General features: G+C 40.6%; 2 protein-coding genes across 2 annotated transcripts in view; both read right to left on the bottom strand.

Annotated features, from left to right (window-relative positions):
- Positions 1–9,677, bottom strand: part of pdhx (pyruvate dehydrogenase complex component X) — a 28,537-nt gene extending 18,860 nt beyond the window's left edge. The window contains exons 1-3 of the mRNA XM_035157125.2: positions 9,502–9,677; positions 6,860–6,943; positions 3,213–3,313 (exon numbers count right to left, since the gene is read on the bottom strand). Of these exons, the coding sequence (XP_035013016.1) occupies positions 3,213–3,313; positions 6,860–6,943; positions 9,502–9,637 (321 nt within the window). The 5' untranslated portion in view covers positions 9,638–9,677. The remainder of the gene's footprint in view (positions 1–3,212; positions 3,314–6,859; positions 6,944–9,501) is intronic.
- Positions 9,678–15,250: 5,573 nt separating this feature from the next.
- ehf (ets homologous factor) lies at positions 15,251–23,268 on the bottom strand. The gene is made up of 9 exons (XM_035158001.2): positions 23,072–23,268; positions 20,246–20,358; positions 19,510–19,767; positions 18,339–18,383; positions 18,210–18,254; positions 18,050–18,112; positions 17,889–17,933; positions 17,607–17,802; positions 15,251–15,948 (listed from the first exon to the last, which is right to left on the bottom strand). The coding sequence occupies exons 2-9, from the start codon at positions 20,346–20,348 to the stop codon at positions 15,849–15,851; spliced, it is 855 nt and encodes a 284-aa protein (XP_035013892.1). The 5' UTR covers positions 20,349–20,358; positions 23,072–23,268; the 3' UTR covers positions 15,251–15,848.
- Positions 23,269–24,130: the final 862 nt, after the last annotated feature.

The following is a 24,130-nucleotide window of genomic DNA, read 5'->3' as shown; positions in this document are numbered from 1 at the left end:
GGAATAAAAAACAAAATTGTGGTTAGGGGGATGAGATATGGGTTGTCTCTGATCAATAGTGCATGACAGATATCACACAGAGAAGACAGCTGCAACATCATTCATGTCCGCAGCAGTAGTCTGCCGGCCCAATGTAATATAAAACACAAAGACACAACTCGTGCCAAAAACTACAGAATCTATTCTTTTTCTTAAGTTTTGTTTTTAGACCTTTTATTGTTCAGCTTTCTAACCACATCACTGCAATATTGTTGGTTTAGTAACAAACCTTTATTACATGTAGGCCTCTCTTTGTCCAGGATGACACAATACATAGAGTAAAGTATGAAAATTCAATGTCACCACACATGTATTAAAATGCAGACTTTACTTTTCTCTCTTGCCCTATCCATAGGACCCCAGGTTGAATTAAGAGGCCAAATAAATAGCAACTTGAGGACGGTACAAAATACCTCTGCAAGAACGCACTCTGACGTTCTTTGATACAGATACAAGATGACAAGCTAATGTTAAGATGCATTTGTCCATTTAGAAGCGTTGCGATCTGATGGTATGTAGCCACCGTGACTTTGTAGGATAAGGACAGCTCCGATGTAGTGATGGCAATACAACTGTTAACATGGTAACATCTGAACGGCTCATCTGCTGGTCTTCCTGATTCCTCCAGTATTGAAATAAATCCTTCTTCGCCACCAATTTTGACCTCAGAAGGTTAGAGAGTGATTTATAAAAAAATATTGATTTAGAGGACACATAGCTGCTGGTGTTTAAATTTATCACCTGGATGAAAGAGTGGAGATGCAGAGAGGAGGGGAAAGGAGCTGATAAATGGGAAAGTGACAGGTTAGTATCGCTGAATGTGCTGGATATCTTCATCAATTTATCCATCTATTCAACCACCTACTGCATCTATTCCTCATATCAATCTCCACTCCATCCAAAATACACCTACCCATGAATCCATCTTGTGTTCTCTCAATTTCGTCCTCAGCAGCACTAAATGTTAAATACATTCGAACACAGAGGAGCTATGTGCATCTATGTGCTGTAAATGTATTTGTCATTTCCTACAGGCTATGATTGATTGTACCCGAGGCAGATTTTCAGATTGAAGCCCTCGGGTCAGGGTAGAGCCACACAATAGGAGTATGATGAGATACAGTAATGTGTGCTCATGGTGCTGGTGCTGCCTTCCCCCAACCATTACAACCCAGTATGAGCAGGCTCCCTCCCCCATTCTCTCACCCCCAAAAGCCATGGTTGGAAATTGGTGGAGGGCCATTGTGCTATTTGACCCTCATAAATAATCCCAGTGGAGCACAGGAAGTCCCACGTCTACTGCGGCATGTCCAGGCATTTGGCCACAGGCGGGTAATTGCGACAGCCTTTAAATTAGAAACCTAGTGGGTGTTTAAAGAGCCACAATTACACCACTGTGGGCTAATGTACTCTGACCCAGACAAAGCGGATGCCACTTTGCCCATGCCAAGTATGTGCGAGTGTACAGATCTCAGAAATAATGCCACAAGCTGCAGTTTCTCTTATTAAATATACGCATCCTCTCTATCAAAGAGAGACACAGCTAGGGGGCTTATCTAATGCAGACCATCTTTCTCTGCCAGCTTCAGCAGCGAAGCCCTTACCCCCAGTTCTTGGGTGGTTGCTATGGAAACTACCTCATCCCCACTACTAGCTAAGACAAGGATGGAGTAGGGGAATGTGGAAGAATGGAAGTGAAGTGGAGTGAAAAGCAGGAAAAATTAGACCCAAGCCTATGGTTTATAATGGATGCTCATCCCTCTGATAATTAATTCAATAATTTAGCCACCTCTACATGTGTGACAGAGCATGTTAAAGCACTATATATTCTTCAAGATAAATGGATCTGGATGCGCATTTGTTATGTTCATCTGCCCGTCATGTTTCTTTTTCTTGTTAAGGTTGTACAAACAGGCACATCGGCCAATTAAACCCTGCTCCACTCAGGCGTCACCAGAACATTAGCATGTCCAAATACACAGCTAAGGAGCATGTTGTGTTATTAGATAAGGCTCTTTGTGTGATGCAACAAGGCTTTCGGTCCTTGTGCATGCATGGGAACAAACAACTAAATATCAACTGAGAAAGTGGATTTACATTTTGTATAATTTAATCTATTTCCTCACACTTTACAACTGCATTTTGCTCTCCTGCAGATCGGTCAAAAAGCAAAAGAAGATAAAACCTCTTCTTGTTTCGGTGCTGGCGAAATGAACATGTGGTGGAAAACTGATGAAAGACAACTGATTGCTCTGTCTTTGGCAGCCCATTAAAAATTCAAACAACAAACAGCACAACCGAGGGGATGGAGGGAGAGAAATATTTGTCACTGGAGACATCTTGTCAAAGCTTTCCTGTCACTGCATAGAGAAAACACATTTAACAAGTGTACCCAATTAGCATATGCAAAGAATGAACCCTGAAAGACACACACGCACACAAATATTAACAGGACTACACTCTACATTGTGCATGGTTATGTTATTTAATTCATTTTATATTCAAATAAATTTCTGTCTTTACATAGTTTGACGGCATAATATCAGAAAAACTGAAAACTCAAAAACAACCTGGTGCTGATACGAACACATAATTTAGAAACTGTTGGGTTTCTCTATACAATGGTACAGTCTTGATCTTACTATGTTAAGTGTATGTTAATAAATAAAATTGAAATCAACTAAACCCTCTGCTTAATTGGTAACGCCCAAGCCACACTAAAGGCTTAAAGGTTCAGTGTGTAAAATTTAGTGATGTCTAGTGGTGAAATGTCATGTTGCAGCTGAATACCCCTCCCCTCACCCTCCCATTCCAAACATGAAGGAGAACCTGTGGCAGCCTTCAGTTGTGATAAAAACTCAAAAGATGTTTGATTTGTCCTGTTCAGGCCCCCGGAGAGAGGACCCGCTCCTGATCTTAATATAAAGTATTTAAAACTAAAAAGGTCCCATTCTAGGGTAAAGAAAACAACAATTCGTACAATTTAGATAATAAACACACTAGTGAATGCATATAGGATTATTTAATATTAAATTTCTGCCAATAGATCCCTTTCACCTAAATCTTACACACTGAACCTTTAAGTACAACCTGTTGTTTTTCAAATAAAGTATGTTATCTAATCATCTCATGCATAGGAGGTTTATGGTTTGGTTTTTGTTTTGCTCACTCACCAAGATCCTTGCCAAGATACCATCGTCATTAGACTCCAAGGTAACAACGGCCTTGTCGGTCTCGATCTCACAAAGGGCATCGCCTGCTGCCACAGCCTCACCTGAAGAGATAAAGAAACACGTATAAGAGCTTTCAATAAAACACAAACACTAAGAATTTAACTAGAGAGGTTTTAAGTGCAAATCAAATATTTAAGCTCTGGTTGGAAATAAATGCATGAATCACAATCACCAGCAGCAAAGACCTGCACTTTCACTGAGACTTTTTCACACAGAGAACAAATTAGTTGCAATAAGAATGAAAGGACCCCATTGAAGAGACAGAAAGGTTATTTGGGAAGAATATCTGCTCTGGCTGAGGCTGACATATCAAAGGCAGAGCCTAATCAATGTTTCATGGGAAAGAATGTGAGATACGAAAACGTAGCGTGTCTGATAGAAGGATAGATCTTTGCCTATCCGTGGAGTCCCAGTAGAGTCCCATTGGTCTATCATACGAGAGAGCTGGAATAAATTAGCATATGCTTAGTAGTGGGAAAAGGACGGCAATTAGAAGCCACTGCTTCAGCTCTTCCATACTCATACATGCATTTTTTAACATTTAGTGGAGCAGCTCAAATGGGCTTGTAGTAGGAAGACACAGAGACAAATTTACCTTATTGTTCCCATGGACATAAAAGAAGAGCAGAAGACAAACTACTGTTCAGGGTTCAACAGAACCGTTGGTCTGTTGACCAAAATGTGTGACGGGCAAGTTGACTGAGCACGCCTGATAACACGTCTGCTTAGGAAAAGAAGCTTGCTCCACTTTAAGAACTGTGTGGACATTAAATCCCAATATGTCACTAATGTGGTGTGATGAAGGTAAATTAAAGTCCAGAACTAGTGCAAATCGTCTCATTATAGTGATGACACCCATGTGCGTGTGTTAATGAGCAGGTCATCTCACATAGAGCAGGAGACTGTTAACCCTATTGTGAGGAGAGATAGACTGCTATGGGAACCACTGAGGTTTAAAGCTTAGCGACCTGTACGGACATGAATATAAAAATCAGAAAATACTTGTAAATGGATTATCACATATCCCATGTGTGAACCCCACACAGATCTTTCTATTCCAGCTCCTCTTTTCATAAACCCAACAAAACATAAACTTTCACTTTAGCTGACTGTCCAGCATTGCGTTCTGTGTTTATTATTTTAGCAGGAAGTCGTTTCTTGCAAAAATATCTCAAGCGGAGACAAAATAAGTCAATGTTTTATAGTGTTACATTTAATCCACACAGCACAGACAGCAGTTTAAACAAACAACGTGACTCATGGGTTGTGTGTCTGACTTAAGACAATGGTGTTCATTAGCTACTCCCCAAACAAACATGGTGTCTGGAAGGGAACGTTTGATTTATTGTTCCCATCCAAACCAGGTTTATGGACTGGAACACTATTCAAGATGTTGTTAGCATCAGGCAAGGGCGGTTAATGAGAAAAACAACACCAACAGCAACAGTAACAACAACAATAACGGCATCCCTACACTGCACTGTCCTCTTTGATTATGTTTATATTTACCTAGTGTCTTATACGGTGCGGAAATGACTGAAATCTCTTTTTACTGCAAGTGTTGCAATGTGGGGCCTCTGCAGGGCCACTGAAAACATACAGGAGTCCAATAAAATCCTGATCTACCAGCCAAGAGGGACGGTAGGGGACAAATTATATTGTCAGCTGAACAGCTCATTTTAAAAAGGAAATGCTAGAATCAATAGAATGCTTTGGTTACATTATAGCCCCCAGCATTTATTTAGACAGTGTAGGTAATGAACAGGGTGATCAAATCCTCTTCGTGACATATGCCGATTCGTTAAGAAGCAGAGAGGTAAGGGTATATTAGATAAAGGTCAAGGGTCATCTAGGTCTGACATCTGGGGACGTTTCTATCTTTTGGAAGGAAAAATCAGCGGAGTGCTATATGACAAAAGCAAAAATTACCTTGTGAAATCTCAAATTAAAAGCTAAATTGAAACAGACATGAGCATATAGGGTCGTGTTTAGGGTTGGGAGATGTGTGGGAAGGAAAGTGGGTGCATCAAGGGAAGAGTAGCTGGGGATGGGTGGGGGGGAAGGTTGAAAGAGCACAGGCAGTATTGACGTTGGAAGCCCCTGAGAGTAAGCAGTAGTGGAGTCAAGATTGGATTTGTATGAGGCTTTAACACCATATGACCCTGGGGGTGAGGTGTGATGTGCAATATTAAAGATTAAACATGCGACCCCGAGCCTTTTCACCTCTGCTCTGCCAGAAAGGAAGTGGGAAAAACAACAACAAAAATAGACTGCTCTCTGCTATTTGGGTCAGTAAAGGAAGCATACTGTACATTACTTGTGTCAATTCATCTTAAATTATGGTGAAATATAGACAGTGTAGCTTTATCACTTTTCACAGTGAGAATGTTGGCATTTAAAACGGCTCACGCATTGTTTGAACTGAACCCACCACTGACCTTTTATTTTATTTTACTTGATCCTTTATAGTGTTGGGCAGGGAAATGCTAAAAGTAAACAAATGGTGTGAAGCACTTAGCAGTCAATAATGTCATGCAGCTAAGACGTTTATTGTATACCGTTTATTAGTTTCCCTCCTGAGGTTTAATTCTTCACAAACAAACAAAAAATGTCATTCAAGGAGCCAAGTGTTTGATTTTTGAATTGTGAAATTGAGTTTAACTATGTAAACATTACTCACAGGAGGTATCATATCATTATTGCATAATTTCCTGCACAAATAACTCCACCAAAACAAAATGCTGATCTTATTTCAATGTTTTGGTGAAATGTCAAAAATGGGCATTCATTTAAAAACAGGTTCTTTTACAACTCCAGAGAAAATATTTTATTTCATGTCTAATTCTAATTCAGGGGGCAAGACGATAGGTGCTTTTCTAAACTTCAAAACCACTTGAAACATGATTCCACAGTAGTATCTTGATACATACATCCTGTTTTGTAAGCTCTCATAAAATTCTATGATGAATCTGGGGGCAGAAAGGAGCATCCCGGATGCGTTTTGCTTGTCACTGAGAATTTATTTATCCTGCTTTCCCCTTCCCGCTTACAAACACATGTACACATCTCACCCCGAGCCACAGAAGCACATGGCAACACGGCAGAGCAGCCAATCAGAATTCAGACTGCTATACCTCCTGATAAATGAGAGAGTGGCTGAGGCGCATGGCCAGGCAGAGTTGCTAAGCAGTGATGAATAGTGACTACCGCGCTTCCTTGAGCCAATTAGCCACCAGAGACCCTCAGGTGCTTCACTGCACAGGCCTCTGCCTGACAGGAAAGTGGTGTCAAAGAGTAAATGACTACTATTGGTCGGCCATTGTGGGAAGAGAAATGTTGAGCTTTATGATCCGATGAAAAAAGATGGAGACTCTTGGAATTATATATTTTTTGACTGGGAGGGAGAATTTAAAAGTTATTAGAGTTAACAAAAGATAATAACAAATACATGGAGAAGGACAGTAAGCCATCCATTCCTTTAGATAAGAAATTATAACAGACAACAGGTTCAGCAGGTTAGTTAAGAGACGTCAAGAGTGTGATGATGAAGTCGTAATTAAATCCATTATGTAATTTGTTTCTTTTACCTTCCTTCTTCAGCCATTTGACAATGTTCCCTTCCTCCATGGTGGGGGACAGAGCAGGCATTTCCACTTTGAGTGGGCTGCCACCTAGAGGACAGAAACAGAATCACAGTTAACTTAAACCGAGGCAGTGGTCGTGGGTCATCAGGCTGGAAAATAAAGCAAAAGTATTTCCATAAAAAAACATATTCATAATCTTCCCACAACTAGGACTTCAACTTCAACTAGGCTATGTGTATGTCAAAATAAATCAAGCAACATGCCCAGAAGTTGCAGTGTTTGGCTGCAACAAGGCCTCAGGCAATGACAGAGGAGCGCTGGCAGGTCACTTATATAATTTGTGATTGTGGCTGACAAGACACTAGAGGCTGCAGAGGTCCTCGTATTCGTGCAGGCCTTTGAGCAGCCACCAAAGACCCCGACTGTCACCAGCTGCAGCCACTCAGGAGGCCAGAGTTTAACTGGCTGCGAGCAACGTGTTGGACACTGTGTCTTCAGGCTGCCAGAGGAAAGCACAGATCCAAGCTGCAGTGGCCTCAGAGCTTCACTACAGCTAGCCTCGAGTGCTGCAGATGAAAGCCCAGTCTGGGTAATTGCTCAAACATGACACGATTCCAAAGAAATGCCCCTTTGTCTAGTGAATTCTATACGCTCAGTGAAATGCACAGATATGTAATGTATAGAGAGAGAAAGTGATATAGATATGATAGAGGCTTGAAAAATCAAATGTCCTTGAGATATGACACAGCTTGTAGATTTTTCAACACAGACTCTAGATGAATTTACTGCCAGACAAGCTATTCTGAGGTTTTACGTCTCTCAGCTGTGCATTACTGATGTTATTTAATCAAATAAATCATGAAATGACAAATGCTCCTGACATGTGGTCTTGTCAACACAGCAACTTTTTTCTTCCAGGATTAAATGTACTGCAACAGTACTTACAAATATAACTAATATATTTGAATCAGTTTGGCTATGTTAACATAAATAATACAAAAAAACAAGTAAAGTACATCAGGTGTTTAAGGGCTTGTGGTGTTTGCTGCCTTCGCATCCTGTCGGTGAATAACGTTCCAGAAAAATGAACGTGGTCTATGTCCATGTTGTGTGATGCTGCCATCTGGTGGATAGTTGGTAATATCACAAAACCTGAAGTGTATATAAAGAAGCTGAGTAGGAGTTACCCTCACTTTTTATATTTTCTTTATAATCTGAAAACCAACATAACTGCTGAATATGTTCTGTGCAAGTCAAGTGTTGAAATCATTGTCAATCACTTCCCCAACACAATTGTTAGACGTGAGTTGACTATGAGTAGTTGAATTATGTTACCAGAGGTGGTAGGAATACACACATTCTTTACTCAAGTAGAAGTACAGATACTTGTGGCGAAAGACTGAAGTTAAAGTATAAGTACTGCTTCAGCCTTTTTACTCAAGTAAGAGTGTTAAAGTACAGGTTCTGAAATAATACTCAAAAGTATAAAAGAAAAAAGTTACATGTCACAATAACAAAGTTCAAAGACACTTTAACTTGAAGCACTCTTACTTCAAATACAATGAAAAACAGTGGACATTATCAAGGTTATCAGTAATACGTCTTGTCCCACGCCTCTTCTCTACACTTGATTGTCCCTCTAGTCTGTTTAGTCTTGATATGCACTGATAGATGCAGAAAAATGAATCGTCTTTTCTGCATTGTTGTCCATTTAGGTTGAAATGTGTCTTGATGTGGGAAAGGCAGCGCTCGATGATGCAAAATAAAAAAAATAACGTATAATTCACCTCAAATGAATTACAACAAAGGTAACAAGCCTGTTGAAGCCTCTGGCAGGAGTTGACAGTACATATATTTGTGTTAAAATGTAGGAACTTAAAGATTGTCAGAATAATAAATACTCTGAAGTACAAATACCGGAAACATCTACTTTAGTAGTGTAACAAAGTATAAGATAAAACATTATTGATCCACACACTGGGGAGATTCTGTTTTTACAGCTGCAGGCAGATCAGAACCAGGTAGACAAGAGAATCAAACATATTTTTAAAAAAGGCAATAGAATAATAGTGTATTATAAACACCTTTTCACTGTAGTGGTTTGTATAGAAATGTTATAAAGTAACAACCCCCCCGAATGTTACTACCACTACTCCATAAATTGACATTGAACTGTAACAAACTTGGTTGAACCTGAGAGGTATCAGATGATGACAGATGACACAGAGAGAGAGAGACTTGTGTAACGCTGAACAAACAGTGGATGGACCGATGAGGTTCTGTCTCTAATCCTTGACACATTATGAGTGTCTGTAACCAGCTTGTGACACAAATCACCTAAAATCCACCATTTAAAACCGAGAAACTTGGATCCAATAACCTTAAAAATGTCGTTTAGAGGCAGTTCACGTCTATTTCAAGCAGGTTACGATACGAACGGGATGTTTAATTGCGTTTCTCTTCTCCTGTCACACAAACTACACAACACCTGAACAACACTACCTGCGTCACACCAGTCTTCACACTTAACCACACTGTTGTTTAGTTGTTATAACCGAATCACACCATTAGCCAAACTAACGACGGTGGTGAATGTCAGGGGAGAAAAGGACGTGTCATCCTTCTGTTTGACCGCCAACACTCACCGAGGACCCACGGGGACAAGAAGAAGCGTCGGACCTGCTCCTGCCATGGGTTTGTCTTCCGCACACATTTGTTAAACTGAGACAATCTCAGGCCGAATAAAATCCCCTGACGACCCAGACGCAAGGAAGCCGCCATGTTGTCGTCCTCGCCCCTCGGTGAGAGGTGTCCGTTTAAATGCCTGACTGTAAATCAACGGAGGTGAGGGAAGGGATGATTGATGAAACATAATTATTTTTAAGACAATAAAAGACTCTAGAAAACTTTAAAACATCTAAGGTGAAGCGCGGTTTGTTTTTGTTTTGCACAGAAAATATATTTCTAAATAATGTAAATATGAACAACTAGGCCAAAAGAAGTCGCTGTTTTGGGTCCTTCGAGGACCATCCCTCTTTTCTTCTGTTGCTTTCAAATGATCAGAATAACCAGTGCTCAGATTTCTACTGCCCCCTGCTGGGTGGATGTCACAGGTTCCTATAGAAAGTAGTTATGGTCTTTAGATAGATAGATGGATAGATAGATTGATATAATTTATTGATCCAGAGGGAAATTTAGTACTGAAACTTGTCAATTAATCATTAATTCCTGAACATTACATGTAAAAACGAGAATAATTGTCATAGTTACCATATTATTAATAACTCTAAGTCCATCCAAAACTTCTTGTTGTGTTTTAGAGCAAATCTGTTTTATTGTTATTGCTGAAAGAACATTTTACAAATTAAATTAAAACGTCAGTCAAAAAATACAAAAAATTATATTCAAATCATCTTGTGTTTATGCCATGAATAAAAATCTAATTTGATGCCAAAGAGAAAGAAGAAAACACTAATAAATCAGCATTTTTGTGAGTGGGGAAGGATTCACATCTTCTTCCTATCCCGTATCCTCGTATCCAAATCCATCTAAATACATGCATATAACATTTAATGAATTCACTGAATCTATTTTAATACAAAAAAGAATTTTAAATTAATATTGATTACAATGTTTTATTTATCAATAAATTAATTTTTGGTAGGATGCAATTATACATTCTGCTTTGTAGCACGTGTTTTTATTTACTTCTCTTTTCTTTTTTTTTGACCAAGAATGGGATTGCTGTCAAGACGTGAAAGTGCTGTAGTGGCTGTGTTAGGATGTGAGAGAAAACATTCCAGCACATGCAACCTCATATGTTTAAATTTGTATGAAGTAATCATGTGTGACGACATAAAAGTTTACACATAGATTTTTTTAGGAATTCATTCATTTGACTCTGTGTGCCAAAGAGGAAATCAAGTGAGATTATTGTCAAGAGCACATGGGGAAAATCCGAGAAGGAAACCGGCTTCACTACAGGCTGGAATTACCATTGTTGCTTTATCGTGCATGTATTATGCTTCCTTGTATATTAGGTTTCTGTTTCATCAAAAATTCAGGGAACTTGGTAAATTGCAACAATGATTATTAAATGTTTATCTTAGCACAGTGACTTCATGGTTATTTTGTATTTATTTAATGTAAATGCAAAATAAATAGTTTGAGTCTTAAAAGCTGATTCAGCACAAGTGCATCCAGACATCTGGGATTATTTTTAGTTTTCACCATTAAACCTCCACTCTAATGTTGTTTTTTTCTGATAAGATAATAAAGTGGTGAGTTGTTTCTAAATGGGCAGAGAACTGCGACACAATCCCACAGAAAGCAAAGCTGGCATCACTGGCACAGTTCTAATCTGTCCAACTCACTCAATCTGTTGGGGCTGATCGCCTGCAGGTCCATTTGAGTGTGAAGAGAAAGTGATAAGGGGGCCTGATAAGCCGGGCCTGTGTATCTGCTGAGAAAACACAATAGTCCTACTGATGGGGCATGGGACAGACACAGAATCCCAGCTGGCTGTGTTCATGGCCCATACTTTACCTATCCTCCATCACTTCCCTGTTTTTCTATCTGATTGAATCTTTTTTTTCCATTTTTCATGATAAAGCAGCCTTTGCGTTTCTCTGACTATAAGAGATAAATGCAATCATGGAATGATATTGCGTATTGTTTTTGGCAAAACAAAGGCGCCAATTGTTTCAACTGTGCAGCCTGTCGTGTAACAAACAGGGTAGAAGGCCTTCAGTTTATTTTCTTACATATCATTGTCATCTTTCTAGACAGCTGTCGGTGCCATTCACATTATAATGCTGCCCTTGTGCAATGAAACAACTCGCCAAAGAACCCAGACCATTGGATTAAATAACTCTTCTCAGGTGCACAAGGGTGTTTGTCTTCCTTCCCAGATCTCTTACAACTGGTTTGGGTGCATGTTTGCCAACGTGCCATCAGTGCCTGCTGCCATGTGCCCTCCAACCAAGTTTTGGCATTTCTCGTCACACTGGTTTAACTGTTTCCCCACATTGGTTTGGCATATCGTCCTCTTACTTGCAGCCAACACTTGTGAACCATATAGGTCATAGGCTCAGAGAATAACATGTAAAACTCACATCACCCCGTGTTGTGCATATTAAAGTCTCTGGATTTGAATCAAATGTATGTGGCTGACATGATCTCTCCCGGGTATGTAAAGCTGGGGTTTGCGCTCACAGGGAAGTGGTGGGCTAGGAAAATCAAGCTCCTGTCTTTTTTGCGTCGCAGCTGCCCGATAAGTCCGAGCAATTTGCCTAACTGTTCCCTAATCTTCGGTTGGTCATTTCAAACATGCTCCCATATCACAGCAGCACGCACAATATTCAAACCTGAAAGTAAAGCCAGATTTCAGAAGTTCAATGCGCTTCTGTGCTTCTGATCTTTCCATGGAAACTAGCATTACTTTCCATTTTCACCAATTTGTGCTTTATTAACAGTCAGGTATGATTACACAATATTATGGTAATCAAATGAATTGAAGCCAAATGAAGGTGAAGGTTAAATAATACACAATTATATTCAGAATGTTTCACCTCATTTGTTTGTGGCACTTTGCTTCACAGCTATCAAACATAATTTCCTTCTCGCTGTCATTATTGAAGCGTTTTAAAATATATAAACCTACAATAGTCGCAGTTTTGTTTAATCTCTTGAATTAAAAATACATTTGGGTCACGACAAGTGCTGCTCCAGAGAATAGACAGTGTGATTGCTCGATGTGAAGTGCAACAACACAGTATCTAAACAATGGGCTATGATGGATACACATTTTAATTTGAATCCCGATTCCTGCCTGTTTCGTCCGGCAATCAGTCGCTATTATCTCAAGCCGATCTGGGGCCGTCGCCGACTCTGTCTCTGTACAAAATTCTGTTTACTTTATCCAATAATCAACGGCATATAAAATTACAGCAAACTCCTCTAATCAGAGACGGTGTTGTGTCACAGAAAGAAAGAAAAAAATCAGCGTAAATATTTGAAGAAATTCTCCTTAGGTCTTATATTGATGTTTAGTGTATAATATTTATAGATAAATACAACAGGGCCCAGGGGGGCACTGGCCCAAGCTGAAATCTGATAGCCCCCTGAAGTGTCTCTGTCCTGTCAGGATTCTTTAAAGGGGACATAGCATGCAAATTCCACTTTGTTAGTGCTTCTACAGGTTAATGTGGGTATCTGGCATGTCTACCAACCCAAAAACTCTGGGGAAAAAACACTCGCGCGTTTTGTTATAGTTCCTCTAAGTCAGAAACGTCATGCTTGAGCGACTCGATTGCGCTTCCTGGGTATTGTGTCGTAACAAGGAACTGGAAGTCTCCCTACATGGTCTTGGCCCCCCCCCCCGTCCCCCCACACTCGTTACTTCCGGGTTTACACCGGAGGCTGCGAGGCAGCGCAGCGCCGTTCCCAAGCACGCAGCCGGGCTGTTCACACGGGACGAGCATTTCTCCGCTGGTCAGCCCGCGATTCACTCACATGTGGCATTTGTCTGGATCGTTGGGACTGGGAGGCTGCAGCAGCTGCTCGGGAGCGACCGCTCGCTCTCCCGTGCGTGAGCTGGAATTTGTGTCAGCGCCACACAGCCCTGCTGGCTGTGGAGGACTTCCGCAGTGTTCAGCGCTACTGTAACCCCCGAACCCCGACATTCAACGGGTACAACAACAAGCGGAGAAAGCAGAATCGCGGGCTGACCTTATATATACAGTCTATGGGGCTGACCAGCGCGGAGAAATGCTCGTCCCGTGTGAACAGCCAGGCGGCTGCGCGCCTGAGAACGGCGCTGCGCTGCCTCCACTGTGATCTTCCACACTGCCAGCTGTGTGGAAGACTTCCGCAGTGTTCAGCTCTACTGTATGCCGGGTTACAGTAGTTCCGCCGGGTTACAGTAGTTCCGCGTACAGTAGTTCCGCGAGGTTTACACCGGACGCGGCGCCGCTGCGAGCAGCGCAGCGCCGTTCTCCAGCACGCAGCCGCCTGGCTGTTCACCCGGGACGAGCATTTCTCCGCTGGTCAGCCCCATAGACTGTATATATAAGGTCAGCCCGCGATTCTGCTTTCTCCGCTTGTTGTTGTACCGTTGAATGTCGGGGTTCGGGGTAAATGATGGTCTTCATAGCCCCCTCTCTTTCTCTCTCTGTCTGTCTGCTTGTGTGCTTGTAGTGGATGGGCAGAGGGGGACATTTAATTATGTGATTGGGAAAATTAAAACTCCAGGACAACAAGGGAATACAAAGTATGGGATGCATATTTGATAATTTATATCATATAAAATATGTAATTTATATCGTTTAAAATCATGGGGGAGAGGGGGGAGGGGGGAGCTGGCTCATTAGCATTTAAAGGAACAGGCACTCAAAACAGGTCACTCTGTGGAGGGCTGTTTTATACAGGGTAAAAAGGGTGCTGTTTTATATGATCCTTGTGGTATTTTGACCAAAGTATGTTACAGACATTTCATTAAGACCCCAAGGAACCATATCAACTTGTGGTAAAATGGGCATGCTATGTCCCCTTTAAAAAAAACAGAGCTAACAGTGAACAAGGAATTACTTAAATGTGCACCTCACTGAATCAGGAGTAGTACATAGATGTCGGACATATAATTGGTCCCTCTGTGTAAATTGTGGCCCCTTCATGGCCCCGGATTTAGAAAAATCCTAGATCCGCCACTGAAATTAAACAGAACCTCATTATTATGGATTGTGCAATGTAAAAATCACTGTGTTCAGCTCCGGTCGTCACGCTGTTAGTTTGTGACCCTGATGCGTGTCAGAGCAGAGTGACAGAATCCAGAGGCATGTGACGATGGGTAAATTTAAAAGCCAGCAGGACAGATAACAGCAGAACATGGTGCCAATCAACGGCAGGTTATGTAAAGAGGGGAAACCAAATCAAGATACCGCAGTGAAGATTAGACCCAGATTTGCCAACACAGGCCACAGAAAGGAGCCTTTTTATTTTTGACACTGCTTTAATCTTGTTGGACCATCGAGACGAATGTGGTTCATCAAGAACCTGCCTGGCAACTACGGCACGCACTGGCAGCTACGGCACGCACTGGCAAGGGATTAACTGTGTGGCATCTCACATAGATAAAAATGATTAAAAAAACCGGAATGATCAGTACTAGCTCTGAGTGTATGTGGCTGAGATCTGAGTCACACTGTGTCAACAGTTATTACTGATCAACCCTGGTAAAGAACAGCTGCTCTACAGGTTCGGAGACTGGAGCCCAAATGCTGATTTATACAGCGTAACTTATCAGGATAATATCCTACTGTCGTAACAATTAAAAGTCCCAGGAATCGTCTTTTTCCTGATTTACACAATCAGACAGTCAAATAGTAGACGTGCAAATAAAAAAGATCACAAGCTTTATTTATAATAAACATCAACAAACATTTACACACTTTCTTTTCAGCTTAGTGAAAGCAAACAATGAAATGAGCCAAGAAAGACAAACTTCATATCTGCAGTTATTTTTCTGCTAATATTTACACTTTACTTCAATGCTGCACGGTGCTAAAAGCACATTCTTTTATGATCCTTATTCATATTGTGTTAATGCAGTGATCAAACATGTGTGTTTGAATTTTGGATCAACTCATTTGGGACTTGAACAGTAGAAAATATCTGACTTAGAGAGAAAGAAAAGCAAACCAGCATCTGTCATGTTTTCATTCAAGTCTTCATTCATCGGATTCTTCAGTAAATAGGTTTGAGGTTAGACTGCTAGCATGTATCATAAGCAAAGGTTTTTTTTTCAATAAGGCACAGTAAACAACATCTCAGTGCATTGTCACAACAAAGGGGTTCATCTAAAGAATAAAAAAAGGCAAACATACAATTAACAAGAACGTGTAAACACTTCAAACATATCGTCGTTAAAAAGTCAATTCAAACCATAATAAAACGTCACATTTTTACATACGACATCAAGTAAAACATGAATTAATCACTTTTCTGACTCCCTCCATCCTCGGGCGTTCCTTCCAAACTTGTAGACCAGTCTGCGTCCGTCTACTCGTTCTAAGATTTCCCTTTTGTAGTAATATCTGCAACACAGGACATATGGCACTGACTAGTAAATCAACTTCAATAATTAATTTGTTACCGATCATCTGAATCATTTCAAAAATGTTCAACATGCTTTGTAGCTGTCTGTCAGTCAGCTGTCTGTATGCATTTACATGCACAGCCTGAGGAAAATTCAGCTTTAAACTGAACACTTAAATGTAAAGGGCGAGCTACGTGTATTGGTCTTAAGCTCATGGTGCAAGTGCAGCTATGGAGCATGTTCACTTAATTCTAGTGGCAGAAAAAAGGTAATTTCTCCACGGGCATGGTTAAAAAAAAAGAGTATGTATTAGGTTAATTTGGGCATAAAATACATAAACCAATCAGAGTCCCATCTCCCACTTCCTTAAAACCCAGGGGAACTTGCACCTTGGTGGATCCATTGCTGTTAAAATGGTTGATTTGCTTGGTTGTGAGAGACACAACTTTTCTGCAGAGGAAATGGTTTCACTTTGTGCATGAGCTTGACGAGCACACTACGCATGTTGTGGACACGCCTATTCAGACGAATATTACTGTCTTTAATTACTCTTCCTTGAAATAAGGTTTCGGGAAACGTGCCAACAATGCACCCCACATCGTTTTAATAGCAACAAAACATGTGCGCAAGCAGATCTGAAATTTAAACAACGTGGGTGATGCACTGTAAAATAACAACTAACTGGCAAAGACATGCACCAGGGCCATTGATGTTTTCCACGATACACTCGTACAGATTTTTACTGTTTTCAGCTCTTACAATTCAAGTGACACATCCCCAAATTTCACTGGAGGGTCTATTACTTCAACTGTCACTTCAAACCATTTTAGTGAATTCACTACAGGGGTCACTTCAGTTAATTTATGCGCTTGAACTGAATCTGAAACTCCTACTCAAAATCTCTCATGCTAACCATTAACATCTAAAGACAACGTTATTAGCTAATAATTCAAAAAGGCACTAAACGATTTTTCCAAAGTTAACTAAATGTATCAAACAATGCATTAACTAGACATACAGGAGGTGAAATGATTTAAAGCAAATCAAATGAAAGAAAATTGTTTGGTTGTCTTTTGTTTTCTCTGTTTGGTGATCATCACCATCAAGCTGTGAATCCTCCCGCTGCACTACACAAATAGAAAATCAGCTTTGTCGTCACAGTACCCGCAGGCGCTTGTAGTCGTTCCCAATGGTTTGCATGCATTAAGATTAAACTCATTAGATAAGTTAATTTGGAGGTAAAGCTGTGACTATTGCAGAGAACGGCCATTTCGGTTCACTTGGGGAAATAGTGGAACATTCACCTCTTCTAAATGGGTCCATTCGAGCTAATCAGTGGTTGGGAATGGTAAATGTGGGTTTTAAAGGGGTTGAGTTCAATGGTTTTAGATGTGTAACTCTCAATGATCCCCCCAATAAGTTCCTATTAAGTAAATTGAATGAGCAACAACGCAGTTTACATTTTTTCCCCTTTTCACAGAATTTAGCCTTGTGTGAATGTAGGATGATGTGTTGAATGTTTGAATGTATTCAAAGTTTCATTTGCTTGGAGAGAAAGTTTGCATAAATGTACTTAAAGGATAAAATTGAAATGACGCAGTTTACCAACATTGCCTTGTTCTGCTATGTGTGTGTACGATGGCCATGCAGACTTACCTCATTGCCCGACTTAGTTTCTCGTAGGTCATGCTGCTGTTATTCTTCTTCTTGCCCCACAGCTGCGCCACCGCCTCTGACTTCAGGAAGCGGAAAACGCCCTCCGTCCGATCCTCCCACTTGATCAGCCCTGGGTTTCGCTCTGGGCTCAGAAGAATGTCCCTGATGAACTCCCACAAGTGGGTCCCCCTTGGGTCTGTGGAGGGTCGGGTCGTAGGTTAAATAGTTGGCTTAAACATATATGTTCCGAAATTTTTTTCAATATATATTTATCTTACTTACTGTGTTTTCTGACCTGATGGGGACGGCTGTAGGATCTTTTTATGTCTGAGAAACAGAAAGGACATCATTTTTAATGCTTATGTCGATTTCAAACTGTGACAGTTTAATTTGCGTTAATGCAATAGTCAGAATTTATGTTGGGTGTATTATTAGTGCCTGACCAGGACTAGAAGGGGTGGGAGAGGCGACTGGTGCGAGAGGGTGAATCATGGGATCGTAGATCTCTGAGTTAAAGGGGGAAAAAATTTGAGAAAAATAAACCATTTGTTACATGATTTGTTTCAAACATAGCATCTGTAATGAAGCGGATATTTCTAGTACCTCCGGGTGGATAGCTGACATCTGGAAATGGACAGGGGAAATCTACTGTAAAAGAAAAAAAAGGTAAGATGAAGCAACATTTATATTTAAATTTTTGTTTTTATTTGCTAATATCTTAGAGAGTCTTACACTCTGGTTTGAGTTCCAGCTGTCCTAATTCCACATGGCACTGGGCTGTTTAGGGAAGGGAAGAAAAAATGTAAATTACTCGCATGTATCAGAACATTTAATGTAGCAGAATTATGTAATATTTGAAGATCAATTATTCACTATGCTTCATCAAAAATCTATGAACCAAGTCATTACATCAAACACTTAAAGCCTCTTTAGGGTCTAAATTGCATGTGAGTCATCCTGAGATTTCATGCAGCACTGTAATGTAAAACAGTTGTGTTCATTTATGGGATATTTAGACATTGTTTCACAGCCCAACTGTGCAACAACATTTTACTATTGTAATTCTCATCTATTTCTCTTTCAGAAAAAGAAGAGACCTTGATTAAAATATTGCATCTTGCACTCTCATCTCGTCTGGTTGTTTCTCACAGTAACAAAACAGAAGCACAAGACAGTTTTCAACCAGAAGCAACAAGGCTACTCTAATCAACGTTTTGTAACTCTAACAATCCATCTTACACAACACTATGACCTCAATTGTTTTGTGGTAATTATAACCCTGCTACAACAGCCAGTACAACAATGTCAGTTGTGTGAAAATGTCAGATACTGAGCTGGTTTTGTGCAGACAGTAACAATAACAGCATTGCATTGTGGTTTGGTTTACCCTTAAAAATTCCCCTCAACCTGGAGGTTAAACCTGTTGTGCCTGGTCTCATGTGCCGTTGTTGTGAAACGCCATCAAGTTCAGATGTGCTGTTGTCATTTCAGACATTTTTTGTTCTTTTAATTTCCTCTAAGCCACATTTTGAATAGTTCACAAAAAGGTGAAGCCTCAGGACTCTAGTTACTTTAATAACTCCCCAATTTAAAAACAGGGGATGAGCTCAAATCTCAGCCTGTGTCTCAGCTTCACACCCCCTCTGTGCTTTGTTAGAAGAACCACTCCAGCAAGAGCAAACAACAAATACATCATCCCCTTCGCTTTGAGCGCTCCTTCACCTCTCCCGCACCAGGCAGCGTGACCCCTGACCGACTCTATGATCCCTTCTCGGCATCACTTCATCAACACTGCTCCACAACAAGCTCAAACCAGCTCCTCTTTTCATCTGGACCAATAATCGTCTTTTGTTTTGCCCTTTTAGCCCCCCCCCCCACCCCCTTCTCAGACATTCGGACGCACCGCTCCACTTGAGCTCTGTGAGGCTGTGGAAGAGAATGGTTCCCATGCTGCCAGCGGCGCGGATGAAGTCCTGGTAGCTCAGGCTGCAGAGCTGATGGCCGTCCATGTCAAAGTTCTGGAAGGGAATGTTTGAGGCATCGATCTGGTGCATGTCCAAGACTTGTTGCAGCCACTCCCACACCTGGTACTTGCTCCAGAACTGAGGCTGGGACTCGTGAGGCCACAGACGACTTGTAAAACCAGACATCACCATCGGCACTGGAGACAGACGTCAGTAGTTAGCACTGTACGAACACACTGTAAAGATCGTATTCATCTACATCAGTGAATTAATCTAGCTTTAATGTAAATTTACATCTGATAAGGGAAACGGGAATTCCACCACCGAAGGTATTTGTCAATAATTAATCTGCAGAGCAGTTTACTGAAAGAGCTGCTGAGCTGCTTCTCAGTCGGGAATCTCTAATTCATGTCTTGCGTTAGCTAAACTCTGGGCTCACCAGGTGAGCAATACATCAGTTGCTAATTGTTGAGTGATTTTCATTTTCCATCGTTCCATAACCAGCGAGAGAGCGGGACTGATGAACTGAGAGCAAATTAGCATATTTTCTTGAGGCATTCTTAGGAAATGTTTCTGACAATTTAATTAACCGATTCATGTCAGTGGAGAGTGTATGAGGCTCGGAAGTCTCACAGCAGGATTCATCATGTGTGTTAGTGTGGGTCATATCCTCACCATCAGCGTAGGAGTTAGTGGGGCTCCAAGGCGTGGTCAGCATGCTGTCCAGGGTGGTTACTGGAGTTATGCTCATTGCAGCGTCTAAACTGTGATGTACCATGGCTGAGGGGCTGAGGCAGAACAGGAGTCATAGATTCATTTAAAATGAAACAGTATTCTTTACAGATTAAGGGCATCCAATCACAGAGCAAACAAACAAGGTGAAACACACAACCCTTCCGATGGTTAAATTGTGATTTTTACTTCAAATATGATAAATATTCTCTTTAATTCAACTGGATGTTCAGGTCCATCAATGTTATTATCCTTTTCAAACCCAGTTTTTTTTTAGGTCATTTTTGAAAATAGCAAATTGATGTAGTATTGTTAGTATTTGTTATTTTACTAGCAGCTACAGGAAATACAACGTGTCAGTCATCACAATAAGCACTGAACATCATCTGTAAAGCAGCTGCTCAACGAATCATTTTTGTATTATTACACTTTTATTCCCTTCTACCATGGTAACAACAGGACTGGTCAAATCAACCTGGCCTGAAAGGTTCAGGATTAGCCTTCATCGTCACACTGCCTTCAGTGCATTGGATTTAGTGCTTTTCAGTGGTGAAGTTGAATACTGCAGGCAAATGAAAAACCCTTGTGTAACCCTATGTAGGAGAAACTACAGTGGTCTTTGGGTTATTTAGAAAAACGTTCCTCTCTAGACAAAGTGTTTAATGACTCATTTCAGGTGATTAATGAAAACATAACTTTGAATATTATATTCTACTTCTGCAGATAAATCTCTCTTAATCATTTACACTGCAAGTTTAAAACATTTATCTGGCTGTGTTTAAAAATTCACCAAAAGGCACTAAACAGTAACCAAGAACTCTACACTGGTAGTAGATGGGTTATTTGAGCTGTTTGAAATACGGACAAGTGGATAAGTTAAATCTTTAAAGTAGGTTTATTTGTTCTCACACAGTCTAAAACATACATTTACATCTGTTTCCATCAGCTCTTTAATCATATATGTTTTGAGCTGCTATGCTTTTAGTACATTAAATGCTCAAAATGTGATAAGTAACAGAAACTGGGTTCATGTTTCTGAAGTTAATATATTTTCTACAGTTCACAAGTTTACACTCAATGTTCACACAAGTGCTTCTTTGTGAGCTGTTTTTACTATTTTGAATGTTCATAGACTGCGCCCCCACTCATGCTGCACGCCTACAGTTATTACTCAGAATTTTGCACTAAACACATAAAGATAAAGGTTTGCTTCAGCCTCAGCGTCTAACATATTTGCATCTCAAACAGATACAGCCTGTCAGAATTTCATCCCCTGCACTGAGTTGTCCAATCGGAGATGGAGAAGTGTTACACACACACATAGTCATACACTGAGTCATATTTGACACTATCTGGTTTTCTTTGGAACTTGCTTTGGATTCTGAATGTTTGAGACATGAGACAAAACATCTTTTAGTTTTCACAAACTGCCAACATAAATAAATGACTGCTCAACATTCTACCATCTGAATTATAGGTTTTGTTTCATATATTCCATTATTCTGATGTTCACACTATCCCTGTCTCTTTCAAACAATTCAAACAAATAAAGTCTGTCTAAAATGACCCCAAAATTTCCTGTGACAACTAAATCAAGGCTGACTTCATCATATCATAATCAAACTAAAAGGGCAACATGATGAGAGACATCTGATCCATATGTCGGCACAGTGAAACCAAATCTTTACACAGTGATCCTTACTTCACCTACTTCCCAGGAAAGCCTGGTCACACCTTTGTGTTGGGTTATTAACAAAATTAAACCAAGCCTTGTCGCACATTTTGTAGAAGTACATACTGTGCTACCATATCTACAAACAGGGGAATTAATCTCCTTTAATCTCCTTTCCCTGGTAAATCAATTTCACAACAAAGTATTTTCGCCCGCGGACAGGTGACACATGCTCTCATGCCAAAGTAGATCATCTGCCAAGTCTGCTTAAACACCTGATCTGGTGTTAACCCTCGATGTTGTTTACTTCTACCGAACAGGTATCAACAAGGCAGCGAGTAATTTCCGTCAATACAACAATCACGGAGCAGTGCTGCAGGGAAGGAGATGAAGACGTAGTCACAGTTAGTGATCGATATTCTCTTAGCTGAGTCATGGTGGAAGAAAAAAAGTCAACTCTTCAGAAGACGGATGGTTTCCTTTCTGGCCTTATGATATCATTGAACTTGTCCTGTTTAGATTCTCTCGATTATTGCTTTTTCTATATGAATTTACTCTTTCACTGCACGCATTGCTTTTAATACTAACCTATAATCAAATCTGATGTTGATGCCTCAGCAATTGCAACCGAGTTGTTGGTGATGTGAAAGCATTGAAAAAATCATGTGTACAGGGGGAGATATTGAAGTAAACACACATTGTGCAAAGTATTGAAAGAAAACGTTTTTTTTCTTTATCGAATCTGATATTCTCAGTGAACACGAGCAAATGTCTCAAATGTCCGATGCTGTTCACTACAATGGTCCACATGCGTATTCTTTACTACTATAATTGAAGGTTGTTGCAAGAACAAGATAGCCCGAGGCCTAAACCCACCTGAAGAAAAACAAATCCTGAATCTTTCATGATGAGAGAAAAATTCCTCCACATTTTCCAGAATTTCCGCATCTGCACAGGCACCGTGACCGAAAACAAGCTAATAGAAGCAGCCTAAGTTATCAGAATTTAAAAATGAAATGGCATTGAGACACACTGAGCGTATTAGACCGGCCTTCTTTCTGAAAAGCTGTTTTCCCAGCATCAATATAACAGCCTACCGGAGCAGTAGAGTGATGTCCGACCAGGCCTGACAGAGGTCTCACGTAGATCCGCTCTCCGCTGAATAGAGATCAATACCGTGTGTGGAGATTCCAATACCCTACAGCACCAGTGTTTACAGTGAGATGAGACGAGTCCTTCTGCTGCCCAAACATTTGAATCAACAGAGGTATGCAGGCGCACTAGGTGCTGCCCCGCCACAATGGCTGTTTTATCCTCCTAACTTCCTTATCATGCTCCAATTGGCTACCTGCTCGGCCTCATATCAGGTGAGTATTTGCATGATGCAACACCCACACACAGACATAAAAAACACACACACAACTTTTATATCCCCGACTGGCACCGTTCCCTCTCACTCTTTCAGAAAAGCGCACGCTTGCGAGGAGCCGTATACACGGGCACGGATCCAAACACAACTCACAAGCCCACAGAGGCTGCGTTAAATTGCTTATAGTCATTGTTCGTGCGGTTGCTTAAAATAGCGTTTAACCTTTAGAGAAAATTTCCCCTGTGTTATTATGTAGCACAACATTTGTTTTCCTTATTTCATCATGATGAATGAGGTGCTGACAGTTTAGGTAAGAGGACCTGAGAGAATTTGTTTCTTCCCCTTTTTTTTTTTTTTGAAAGTCGCTGGAACTGGCAGAAGAAAAAAAAAAAAGCATGAGTGGCTGTGTGCCTGAAAAGACTGTTGGAAAATACGTTAGTACTTAATACGTCGATCGCTTTTGAGGATAGGCTTATTTTCCCATGGAACTACGGATGACCTCACTTTGTAGCTATCAAACTTTGATCAGCTGCAGCGATCCACAGGTGTCTGAGCGGAGACTGTCAGGTTAATAATTAGCTTCGGTATGTTTCCTACAAATCCAGGCACAACAATGACAGGAGTGGAGAAACAAAAACGCCTTTGTTAGGCCTGCATTCTTTGCCAGTGTTCATACACACGTGACTGTTTTGCTGTCAGGCATCGTGCACTTCGCCGGGTGACACTCACAAGATGTGTTCTCTTTGAGGAGGACATCACATAGCACTGTAAATGACATGTTACATCG

The sequence above is a fragment of the Hippoglossus stenolepis genome, chromosome 5, assembly GCF_022539355.2.
Source record: "Hippoglossus stenolepis isolate QCI-W04-F060 chromosome 5, HSTE1.2, whole genome shotgun sequence".
Taxonomy (NCBI): domain Eukaryota; kingdom Metazoa; phylum Chordata; class Actinopteri; order Pleuronectiformes; family Pleuronectidae; genus Hippoglossus; species Hippoglossus stenolepis.
The sequence above is the reverse complement of the archived record's forward strand: the minus strand, read 5'-3'. Positions and strand labels throughout refer to the sequence as shown.